General features: G+C 40.7%; 2 gene segments (V, D, J or C); both read left to right on the top strand.

The window, feature by feature from the left end:
• The window catches only part of LOC113066505 (immunoglobulin kappa variable 1-8-like), a 128,663-nt gene that overhangs the window by 75,362 nt on the left and 39,743 nt on the right, over positions 1 to 13,558 (top strand).
• LOC113067312 (Ig kappa chain V region 3547-like) lies at positions 8,658 to 9,475 on the top strand. The segment is given in 2 exon segments: positions 8,658 to 8,816; positions 8,920 to 9,475. Coding segments are annotated over 2 exon segments (432 nt in total).

The following is a 13,558-nucleotide window of genomic DNA, read 5'->3' as shown; positions in this document are numbered from 1 at the left end:
AGGCAGGAACTCTCCACCAACCTGAAGTGGGCAATCCACCCTTTTCCGACTGAGAACCATGGCCTCGGACTTGGAGGTGCTGATTCTCATCCCAGCCGATTCACACTCGGCTGCAAACCGTCCCAATGCACACTGAAGGTCCTGGTCTGAGGATGCCAACACGACAACATCATCCGCAAAAAGCAGCGACGAAATCGTATGGTCCCCAAACCGGACACTCTCCGGCCCTTGGCTGCGCCTAGAAATTCTGTCCATAAAAATTATGAACAGAACCGGTGACAAAGGGCAGCCCTGCCGCAGTCCAACATGCACCGGGAACAGGTCTGACTTACTGCCGGCAATGCGAACCAAGCTCTTGCTCCGGTCGTACAGGGACCGAACAGCCCTAAGTAGGGAGCCGCCGACCCCATACTCCCGGAGCACCCTCCACAGGATGTCGCGAGGAACACGGTCGAATGCCTTCTCCAAGTCCACAAAACACATGTGGACTGGTTGGGCAAACTCCCATGAACCCTCCAGCACCCTGGAAAGGGTATAGAGCTGGTCCAGTGTTCCACAACCGGGACGAAAACCACACTGTTCCTCCTGGATCCGAGGTTCCACTATCGGCCGAATTCTCCTCTCCAGTACTCTGGCATAGACTTTTCCAGGGAGGCTGAGAAGTGTGATCCCCCTATAGTTGGAACACACTCTCCGGTCCCCCTTCTTGAAAAGAGGGACCACCACCCCGGTCTGCCAGTCCAGAGGTACTGTCCCCAACCGCCATGCGATGTTGCAGAGGCGTGCCAGCCAAGACAGCCCCACAACATCCAGAGACTTGAGGTACTCGGGGTGGATCTCGTCCACCCCCGGTGCCTTGCCACCGAGGAGCTTTTTAACTACCTCGATGACTTCAGCCCGGGTGATGGACGAGTGCTCCTCCGAGTCCCCAGCCACTGCTTCCTCAACGGAACACAAGTCGGTGGGATTGAGAAGATCCTCGAAGTATTCCTTCCACCGCCCGACGATATCCCCAGTTGAGGTCAACAGGTGCCCATCTCTACTGTAAACAGTGTTGGTAGGGCACTGCTTCCCCCTCCTGAGGCGTCGAACAGTTTGCCAGAATCTCTTCGAGGCCAACCGATAGTCCTTCTCCATGGCCTCACCGAACTCCTCCCAGGCCCGAGTTTTTGCCTCCACGACTACCCGGGCTGCAGTCCGCTTGGCCTGCCGGTACCTGTCAGCTGCCTCCGGAGTCCCACAAGCCATCCAGGCCCGATAGGACTCCTTCTTCAGCTTGACAGCATCCCTTACTTCCGGTGTCCACCACCGGGTTCGGGGATTGCCGCCTCGACAGGCACCGGAGACCTTACGGCCACAGCTCCGAGCAGCCGCAGCGACAATGGAGGTGGAGAACATGGTCCACTCGGACTCAATATCTCCAGACTCCCTCGGGATCCGGTCGAAGCTCTGCCGGAGGTGGGAGTTGAAGATCTCTCTGACAGGGGGCTCGGCCAAACGTTCCCAACAGACCCTCACAGTACGTTTGGGTCTGCCGAGTCTGTCCAGCTTCCTCCCCCGCCATCGGATCCAACTCACCACCAGGTGGTGATCAGTTGACAGCTCCGCCCCTCTCTTCACCCGAGTGTCCAAGACATATGGCCGAAGGTCTGATGACACGACCACAAAGTCGATCATCGACCTCCGGCCAAGGGTGTCCTGGTGCCACGTGCACTGGTGGACACCCTTATGCTTGAACATGGTGTTCGTTATGGACAAACCGTGGTTAGCACAGAAATCCAATAACAGAACACCGCTCGGATTCAGGTCAGGGGGGGCGTTCCTCCCAATCACGCCCCTCCAGGTGTCACTGTCACTGCCCACGTGAGCGTTGAAGTCCCCCAGTAGAACGACGGAGTCTCCAGTCGGAGCACTTTCCAGCACCCCTCCCAGAGACTCCAAGAAGGCCGGGTAGTCCGCACTGCCGTTCGGCCCGTAGGCACAAACGACAGTGAGAGACCTATCCCCGACTCGAAGGCGCAGGGAAGCGACCCTCTCGTTCACCGGGGTAAACTCCAACACATGGCGGCTGAGCTGGGGGGCTATTAGCAAACCCACTCCAGCCCTCCGCCTCTCACCATGGGCAACTCCAGAGTGGTAGAGAGTCCAGCCTCTCTCAAGAAGTGTGGTTCCAGAGCCCAAGCTGTGCGTTGAGGTGAGCCCGACTATCTCTAGTCGGTACCTCTCGACCTCCCGCACAAGCTCAGGCTCCTTCCCCGCCAACGAGGTGACATTCCACGTCCCTAAAGCCAGATTCCGTGTCCAGAGATCGGGTCGTCGGGGGTCCTCTATGCACCGGCCCCTTACGCTCCCTCCTGCAAGTGGTGAGCCCACAGGAGGGCGGCCCCACGTCACTCCTTCGGGCTAAGCCCGGCCGGACCCCATGGGGAAGGCCCGGCCACCAGGCGCTCGCATACGAGCCCCAACCCCGGGCCTGGCTCCAGGGTGGGGCCCCGGCTGCGCCATGCCGGGCGACGTCACGGTCCTTGATTTTAATTTTGCCATAAGGGGTTTTATGAACTGTTCTTAGTCTGGCCCGTCACCAAGGACCTGTTTGCCTTGGGAGACCCTACCAGGAGCATATAGCCCCAGACAACATAGCTCCCAGGATCATTCGGGTACTCAAACCTCTCCACCACGATAAGGTGACAGTTCAAGGAGAGGTTGTTAACAACTGTTTATTGAAATTTTATTGAGATTTCCATTGAGAAAATTTCTAACAAATATACCACCCAGGTTCGTCTGTCCATTACCAACTATTTCGCTGCAGTGAGAGCAGCTAACAGTCATATTTGTTGGACGGACAAGGTGAGGTCCCAAAAGTCATTCATGAAAAAATGTTGTGGAGTCAAACATATCTCAGTACCCAACAAATAAGAAAGGTCCTGTGAGAGCTGAGACCAAAAAGTAGAGAGAGAGACAAAAAAGAATGCAAAAATGTGCCTAAAGATCCTTGCGAACAGAGATTGCACTGCGGAGATGACGGCAGATTCATATGAAAATGTTTCATTGGAGTCAAGTAAACACTATGCAACAATTTCCAATGAATCATTTGGTGGTTTGGGTTTTTAGAAGACAGTTTAAACATTCCCCATATCTAATCCGAAAATAAAACATGCACATCCTCATTAAGATCCTTAACCCAAATAGATAAAGTTGTATTAGATAAAGATTTGTATGAATGGTCAATAAGAAAAATATTGATGAATGAAGCAGAGGGGGGAGGATTAGTTTGCGCAAAGGGTGAATAGGCAGTTGAGAGGTCCATGGAAGCCCATATAGGGCTGATCTAATGCGCAAATACATAAAAAAAAGGAAGTGCCTGGCAGATTATATTGAGTTGTGATAATCTGGAAGGATTGTAAACCACTATCTTCACAGATATCTCCCAGAGTGTTTACTTCATGATGAGTCCATTGTAGACAATGAAATGGAGTATTGTCCTGAGAAAAGATTATTATTGGGGAAATTGGTGAATGCTTGTGCCAAATTGTAACTAGTTGTAAATGTTTTTCAACATCCTTCCATGTGGAGATGAGATGGGTTACAATGGGTCCAAACCTAGATTTACACTGCCTAAGCGGAACCCCCGAAAAAACAAGACGTTTCTATTTACAGTGGGGCTCGAAAGTTTGGGCACCCCTTGCAGAATCTGTGAAAATATGAGTAATTTTAAAAAAAATAAGAGAGATCATAGTAAATGCATGTTATATTTTATTTAGTACTGTCCTGAGTAAGATATTGTGCATAAAAGATATTAACATTTATTCCACAAGACAAAAAAATGCTGAAATTATTAAAATAACCCTACTCAAAAGTTTGGGAACCCTTGGTTCTTAGTACTGTGTTCTGTTACCTGATGATCCTCGGCTGTCTTTCTGTTTTGTGATGGTTGTGCATGAGTCCCTTGTTTGTTCTGAACAGTTAAACTGAGCAGCGTTCTTCAGAAAAATCTTTAAGGTCCTACAGAATCTTCAGTTTTCCAGCATCTTTGCATATTTGAACTCTTTCCAGCAGTGACTGTATGATTTTGAGATACATCTTATCACACTGAGGACATTTGAGGGACTCAAACACAACTATTTAAAAAGATTCAAACATTCACTGATGCTCCAGAAGGAAACAAGATGCATTAAGAGCTGGGGGTGAAAACTTTTGAACACAATGAAGATGGCCAAATTTGTCTTATTTTGTTGAAATATAATTTTTTTTCCATTTAGTTCTGCCCTTCGTAAGCAACAGAAGATACTTGTATGTTTCCCGGTACACAAATTAAGTACAATTTACCTTGATCTTCAAATTCCAAAAGTTTTCACCCCCCTCAGTGTCCTCAGTGTGATAAGATGTATCTCAAAATCATAAAGTCACTGCTGGAAAGGGGTCAAATATGCAAAGATGCTGGAAAACTGAAGAATCTGCAGGACCTTAAAGATTTTTCTGAAGAACGCTGCTCAGTTTAACTGTTAAGAACAAACAAGGGACTCAAGCACAACCATCACAAAACAGAAAGACAGCCGAGGATCATCAGGTAACAGAACACAGTACTACGAACCAAGGGTTCCCAAACTTTTGACTGGGGTTATGTTGTACATTTATCGTCTTAGAAACTACGAATAACCAAGTGAGACGTTGCTTCGTTTTATACGTTTAATGGAAAAAAAGGAAGCGAAAGTAAAATAAATACAGCGTGTGCTTGTTCAGCAAATCGTTCACAAGATGGCAGTTGCAGCATTCACAGAACCAATCACAAACCCTCCCGTGAATCACATGACCTTTACCATTGCTCAATGCATCCTGGGTAATGAAGTCCATTCACAAATCAAAATGACACAATGTTTTAACCACATATATGTATCTGTAACATGAACTGTTGATCTAAATGTTGTGTATTAAATGTTAACTTACTAAATTTTAACTTATCAATCTTAACCTTCGTAACTATTACTTAAATAGTTTTCTAACAACAATTTCTCAACAGGTTATTTTAATAATTTCAGCATTTTTTTTTTTTTTTTGTCTTGTGGAATAAATGTTAAAATATTTTATGTACGATATCTTACTCAGGACAGAACTATATAAAAAATAACATGCATTTAGTATGATCTCTCTTATTTTTTGAAAATTACTCATACTTTCACAGATTCTGCAAGGGGTGCCCAAACTTTCGATCTCCACTGTATATAGATAAACAATAGATTCCTCAATTGCTTTCCAAGATACAGAAGCATCAGGGTCAAACCAAACTGATAAAGGTCGCAGGGAAAAGGCTTGAGCATACAGTCTAAAATAAGGGGAAGATGAACCATTAGTTAAATTTAAAATATGATATAACCTGCGTTAGTTAGTCAGTTTAATACGAGGATGTTTCCAATTCCATATATATCGTGAAACAAATGCATCAAGTTTGTTCCAGTAGCCAACTGGTGGACCGTGAGGAATCATAGAAGAGAAGAAATGAATACGTGGGAGAACATTCGTTTTAATCACAGATATACGAGCCTGAAGAGAAGTAAGAAGACGAGACCAATTATCTAAATCTGAGGATATTTTGGCTAGAATACGATTATAGTTTTTAGATATAATTTATTGCAGGGAAGGAAAAACATCCATCTCCAGGTAATTAAAGTTTAGAACCACTGGAATAGGTACAGACAGTGAAATGGGATCAAATTTAGAATTGAGGGGAAGTAGACATGACTTAATCCAATTAATTTTAAATCCAGAGAGAAATCCAAAATGGTCAAATAAATGCAATACATGGGGAATAGAATGTGATGGGTTCTCCAAAAACAATAAGATATCATCAGTGAATAAAGAAATATGTTTATATTTATGGAAGAAATAGTTTCATATTGTCGGACCGCTTGAGCTAGGGGTTCCAAGGATAAGGCCAATAAAAGAGGAGAAAGTGGGCAACCCTGACGAGTCCCTCAGTGTATAAAGAATGGGTTAGAGCAGACAGAACCTGTGAGAACAGAGGCTGCTGGATTGGTGTACAGAACTTTTATCATGTTTATGAAACTCGATCCTAGACCCAGATGATGTAGATCCACCCATGAATAGTTCCATTCTAGCTGGTCAAAAGCTTTCATTGCATCTAGAGATAATACTGCACAAGGGGAAGACGGACTATTAGTTAAATTTATAATATGATATAACCTGCGTAAGTTATCAGAAGCTGAACAGGATTTAATGAACCCCGTTTGATCATGATGAACTAGCCTGTTTATAAATTAGACGACGAGATTAGCATATCATTTAACATCAGTCCCCATCAAAGAGAGTGGTCGGTAACTAGAACAGGAAGTCGGATCTTTATCTTTTTTTAACAAGAGAGATATAAATAGATGTCTGAAACGAGCCTTGTGTAACTGAGTAATTAATAATTTAAATAAATATCATATCTAACATGAGGGGGCCTAAATCCGACCAAAAAGTAGTATACAATTTGACTGGAATACCATTTAAACCTGGGGATTTCCCCTTGTTCATAAATCGTATTGCTGACTCCAGCTCCTGAAGAGTAGTTGGTTCAGCCAGGTAATCCGAATCCGAATGTGACAGCCTAGGTAAATAAAGGTTGTAAAGAAAAGATACAAAAGAGTCAGGGTCACCAACAGCAGAAGAAGTATAGAGGTTAGAGTAAAAGGAATTAAAAGGAATATTCATGTCTTTTGGGTCTGTCACAATGAGCCCAGGTTGGGATTTCACTGCTGTAATGTTAGCTAACTTTTCACTGTTGCGTATTCTTAGAGCTAAAACTTCCTTGAAAGTAGTAGTTCTGCCTGCATCTTTGAATCAGGAATTATATTGTCTGAGAAACAATGTTGAATAACTCTAGCCAGATTCTGAAGCTGTGATTCCAGTTCAACTATCTTTTTATGTCTGTTTTTATGAAGGAAAGAGGCATATGAAATTAAGTTATTCCTTATAAACCTTTTAACTGCATTCCTTGCTGATCATCGAATGAGCCTCGGTTAATTTCAAGAAACTCAGCAAAATTATTTCTGAATCGACTGCAAAAGTTTTCTTCTTGTAACAATTTAGGGTTAAATCACCATCTAGTTGCATGAGATGGCAGAGGGATCAAAGATAATCTGCACAAATTTCCACCATGATCCGACAAAGATAAGGAACAGATATCATCATCACAAACAGCTGAAGATAAAGAAATAAAGAAAAAGAGTCAATTAGCGAATAGGATTTATGAGTAGCAGAAAAGAAAGTGAAATACTTAGCAGAAAGATTTAATAAATGGCAATTTAAAATATTAAGGTCAGTCATAATTAAAAATACAAATTTGAAAACAAAATCAGTTAAGTCTACCATCAAACCATCCTCCACCCCCATCCTTCCCGTCAGTATAAAAAAAAAAAAAAAACATAAACACGTTTCCTTGAACTATGGCAGATCAAACCAAGAACAAACCTTGATCTGCAAGCACCCCTTAATATGATCCGTGCCGTCAAGAAAAACCTGCACATTACTGAAGCACCAACATTGGCCCCAAAGTCACATACTGAATAAATAGTATCTCTGTTGAAAAAAATAATAATAATAATAAATAAATAATAAGAAGAATAAATACATAAAATAAAATATAAATACATAAAAAATAAGAGAGAAGGAATATAACTAAAACAAATATTATACCACCCTAATCATAAGTGATACTGTATGCTCAATGAAATTATCTAGTAACTATAAGTTCAGAAGTAAACATTAGAGTGAACAGTGAACCATTTAGAGCATCTCTTCTCGATTAGATAGCAAATGACCAACTGAAGTTCACTGAGAGTTTGTGGGTGAATGGGATCTGAGAAAAACTCTTGCTTCTTCTGGGGAGTTTAACAATTTGGGTTCGCCTCGATTGAGAATGACCTTCAGCATTGCAGGATAGAGAAGAAACTTCTGGATGCCTGCCTATCTCATTTCCTTCCTAACTTCCTAACTGGAAGCTTCTATTAAATATAGCTTCTATTAGAAATGTCTTATAAGAGATAGAGATCTTTCCAGAAGAAATGAAACTGTATCCAACCAAGCTGTTCTGTACTTTATCATATATATATATATATATATATATATATATATATATATATATATATATATATATATATATATATATATATATATATATATATATATATATATATATATATATATATAAATAATTGTGATAAAATATGAATCCAAACATTTTCTGTATTTCAGTTTGTGCAGTTTATGTTTATCAAAAAGTATTACAGTTTTGTTCCAGCTGCTTACACACATTTTCAAAACTTTGCCTTTTTTTTCAAAACATTCAAAACATCACAAACATTAGCAAACACTTTTGCCATAATATTAATTCCTGTTATTTCTGTGTGTTACATAGATAATTATGTTGTGTTTTGCAAAAAGTCTTTTATAAAATTGAAAACTGAGTCAAAGGCTGAAAATTAGTTTATGGTTTTGCAGATTTGGTGAGTGTCAGCTTTCAGAAATTGTAAAGATTTTGTGTGTAAGTAGTTGAAAAAACTATAAAGCTTCAAATGTTTTGTAGAACATGAACACGCCATAAAGAAATTAATCCGCTGTCTGAGACTGACTGCTGTGTGTTTTGTGTTTGAAGAGCATTTACATACAGAGACAGTTTGCATGAGAGTGTTTATAGAGCTGTGAGTTTAACACTTCATGACTGAGAGCAGAACAGAACACAATCTTCATCATCACACAAGACACAACAACAATGAACAACATCATCATCCTCATCTGGACTCTCTGTATGTGTATACAAGGTAATGTTTTTACGAAAATATTAAAGACTATTGTATAATATTATTATCAAGAGTGAATGTTACACACAGACCCTGCTCTTTCTAACTCTAACAATGTTTTTAGGTTTCAGTGGACAGGTGACTGTGACTCAGACTCCCTCTGTTAAAACAGTTCAGATTGGTGAATCAGTCACTATAAACTGTAAAACAAACACAGTAGTGAGCAATGGCTGTGTTGGTTCATATACTTGTATGGCCTGGTATCAGCAGAAACCTGGAGAAGCTCCTAAACTCCTGATTCATTCAGCAAATCAAAGAGAGTCAAACACTCCATCTAGATTCAGTGGCAGCGGATCCAGAACTGATTTCACTCTGACCATCAGTGGAGTCCAGACTGAAGATACAGGAGATTATTACTGTCAGAGTCTACACTACATCAGTAGTAGCATGTGTTCACACAGTGATGAAGAGTCGTACAAAAACCTCCGTCAGTCAGAGTCACAGTGACTGCACTGATACAGCTGAGAGACACTGCAGCTGCTGATGAGAGAATCACAAACAACACAATGACACAGCATATCAAACATTTTAGAGACTAATTATTTATATGATAATGTTGTGAAGCAGAGATATAATAGTAGAAACAAGGAGAGAGTAGTCAAAACCAAGCAATGGTCAAAATCTAGTGATGGGACAATTGATACCAATGCTCCGACACAGTTTTCAAAGCACGATTGTATTACACATTGTGCCGATGCTTGTATCAAAATGACAATACCATGTGATAGATGAAGTTTGAAGCTTTGAACGTCATAAAATATCAGAAGGTCAGGACAAATGGTTTGAAAAAATCGGCGCTTTGCATGACTCTTGTTTCATTGAACTTGGTTGTGTGTGTGTGGGTGTTTGTGTGTGTGTGTGTGTGTGTGTGTGATTGTGTATTTATTTAGGATTCAGTAGAATAGTTTAGAATAACCTGAGCACCAGACAGAAACTGAATGCACGTCACAGCTCTACTGAATTTTATCATGTTCTATAGCTGGGGTCTCACAGACCCCGAACAGCTCACCCAAAATATAATTGCTACTACTCACATAAATGATTAATTATAATCACACACTTGTATATTTTTATATTATTGATCAATATGTGAACTGTTTCCGGCACAATTTCATAAAGCCTCAAACAGCTCAGAAAGCCTTGGTCTCCCATCACTATCAAAAACAAGGCAACCAGGCAGAGAAGCAAACAGCATGCAGGGGTTAAGATCAGAATAAGTTCAGAATCTAAAGATTACAAAAAAGAGTCATAAACCCAAGAGTGTAGAGTGTGAAACAAGCAACACTTCACACTGAAACAGGGTTTAAACAGGCCGGTCTAATCTAATTAGGTCAGGTCTAATGAGAATAAACACCTCAGAAGAAACGCATCAGAGTTCACGTGATTGTCTGGTGGAGTTAAAAAGTAACAAACTCTGTGACAATACCAAGAAAACATATAATACAATTGTACTCTATATTACTAGATTTCACATTGTCTAGAAGAACAAATAAATGTGTGCTGCTTGTTCATGCAAAACTTGGCATCACGAATGTAAACAATTTTCCAATATTTCCCCTCTCTTTATAATATTTTGCTGTCTGTATTTGACTGAAGCTCTGAGGGACATTACTATAACAGACTCACTGACTCATGATCAAGTCAAGTCAGTAACTTATTGTCTGGCTCATCTGATTCTCTCATCTGAGGTTCGTGATGAATCATTCACAGATCAAGAGTTGATTCAATCATTCAGAAGGTCAGTATGACTGCTGAGAGTCTCAGTGTGAACAAACCTCATCTCTCCATCAGTCCAACCAGTAGTGTAGCCAGAAAAGAGACTCTGGTGTGCATATGCAGATCTGGGTGTGCCACATTTATTGTCAGATTAAAGCAGCAATACGGGGCCAAGCTCTGCAAGGCACAGCAAGCAGACCAAGTATGGCGCACATCAAGTGCGGCAGCGCAGCAAGCATTTAAGCACCAAGAGCAGTGCAGAGCCTGAAGAACAAAACATCAGAAATCGGGGACAGTACTTTTATGCGGCTTGCCACGAAGATCATTTGAGCTAAAAAAAAAACAGAACATTGTACTTTTCAAAATGGCTACTACTGAAATGGGCGGAATCTTAATGTATGATATTGTTTGTGATCAGCATGATGAGAGCAATCAGGTGTACTATGTCTCATTGTCTCATAGGGCTGCCATAGACTCCCATTTGCGGAAGAATAATATACATTACACTCAGGATCGCCAATAACATAGTTGTAACATAGTGCCTGTTAGCTGCACTGTAAAACCTGATGAGTTAGTTCAACTCAAACTGTTTGAGGAAACCGATTGCCTTAAGTTTATTAACTCAAAAAATGTAAGCATAAAAAAATATTTGATTTGTGTCCAAGTAACTCAGTAACTTGTTGTTAAGATAACTTGGGTAAATAAAGTTAATAGTACTAAGTCCATTCAGTGAACACTATGAACACTTTTATTAGTATAAACTTACTAATTTGCTAACATATTAACAATAGTGTTATACAGAAGCTGTATGAGCGTAACAATATAAAGGGATCATTTGCTCTCAAATTAAGCTGCATTTACTACTTGTCACCATAAAGCCAACATTATCAGAAATTCTTCTAAATTAGCATAACATAAATTTGCAAAACATTAATCACTGCTAAATCTCACACTTAACATTAATCTTACACAAACACAAAGAAATATACATAACAGTTAATTTTAGCATTTACTCTCCCTTTTGAGTGCCATCGGCAAAGCATGCTGGGAAATAGACATCAAAGCTGTTTCAGTTAAACTTAAGTTTGTCTAAATTAAAATAAATCATTTCATAAAACTCAAAACAATGAAACGGTTTAGTTTACTTAAAATATATCAGTTAAGTGAACTTGAAAAAAAAGTGTTAAATACTCATAAACTTAAAGGGTTAGTTCACCCGAAAATAAAAATTATGTAATTAATAACTCACCCTTATGCTGTTCCAAACATGTAACACCTCCTTTTATCTTCAGAACACAGTTTAAGATATTTTAGATTTAGTCCGAGAGCTCTCAGTCCCTCCATTGAAGCTGTGTGTACGGTATACTGTCCATGTCCAGAAAGATAAGAAAAACACCATCAAAATAGTCCATGTGACATCAGAGGGACAGTTGGAATTTTTTGAAGCATAGAAAATACATTTTGGTCAAAAAATGGCAAAAACGACGACTTTATTCAGCATTGTCTTCTCTTCCGTGTCTGTTGTGAAAGAGAGTTCAAATCAAAGCAGTCTGGATATCCGGTTCGCGAACGAATCATTCAGTTCACCAAATCGAACTGAATCGTTTTAAACGGTTCGCATCTCTAATACGCATTAATCCACAAATGACTTAAGATGTTAACTTTTTTTAATGTGTCCGACACTCCCTCTGAGTTCAAACAAACCAATATCACGGAGTAATTCATGCACTCAAACAGCTGTGAAGATGAACACCGAGCCGAGCCAGATAACAAACAATAGACTGACTCGTTCACGAGTGAAGAACCGGTTGCATCGGTGTTCGGATCACCAGTAGTTCTTTCGGACAGTTCGATTCAATAAACCGGTTAAAGAAAACGGTTCACCGGTACTTTTGCGCTCGACATAATGGCGTCATTTGCGATGATTGCCCTTGATTCAAGCCTTCGGTTTACCCGCCCTCATAAGACTAGCACAGAATCAGTTCAGAATCAATCACCAACATAATCAGTTCAGTTCAGACGCTCTGTGTGTCGGTCTGCTTCACGCTGAATCACACATGCGCAGTATCATCAGCTCCTTGGTTCACGAATCGGACGCGTCTGACAGAAATGGTTCTTGACTCGTGAACGAGTCAATGTTTTGTACGTTATCTGGCTCTGCTCGGTGTTCATCTTCACAGCTGTTTAAGTACATGAATTACTCCAGGATATTGGTTTGTTTGAACTTAGAGGAAGTGTCAGCCACATTAAAAAAGTGAACAGCTTAAGTGATTTGTGGATTAATGCGTATTAGAGATGCGAACCGTTTAAAATGATTCAGTTCGATTTGGTGAACTGAATGATTCGTTTGCGAACCGGATATCCAGACTGCTTTGATTTGAACTATCTCTCACACAGACAAGAGAAGACAATGCTGAATAAAGACGTTGTTTTTGCTATTTTTGGACCAAAATGTATTTTCGATGCTTCAAAAAATTCTAACTGACCCTCTGATGTCACATGGACTACTTTGATGATGTTTTACTTACCTTTCTGGACATGGACAGTATACCGTACACACAGCTTCAATGGAGGGACTGAGAGCTCCGGACTAAATGTAAAATATCTTAAACTGTGTTCTGAAGATGAACGGAGGTCAAACATGTTTGGAACAGCATAAGGGTGAGTTATTAATGATATAATTTTCATTTTTGGGTGAACTAAACCTTTATTTTCACTGAACTAATTCGTTTAATTTAAGTTTTCCTACTCAAACCAATTCATTATTTTGAGCATTAGGGTTTACGGTGATGCTTAAAGGGCGAGACGGTGTGGCCTGGCCTTGAAAGCCTCAATTATTTCATCCAGGTCCAGTGTCTCTGCGAGTTCTCGTTCAAATGTCAGCAACGAGAGGCTATTTAGTCTTTCTGTGAGCATGGTTGCTCTGTTGCTGGATTTGATTCGGTTCACTGCTAAAAACAAACACTCCACAGAACAGCTTGTAACAG

The sequence above is a fragment of the Carassius auratus genome, chromosome 50 (assembly GCF_003368295.1).
Source record: "Carassius auratus strain Wakin chromosome 50, ASM336829v1, whole genome shotgun sequence".
Classification (NCBI taxonomy): Eukaryota; Metazoa; Chordata; class Actinopteri; order Cypriniformes; family Cyprinidae; genus Carassius; species Carassius auratus.
Note: the sequence above shows the minus strand (reverse complement) of the source record. Positions and strands in the feature narration are given on the sequence as shown.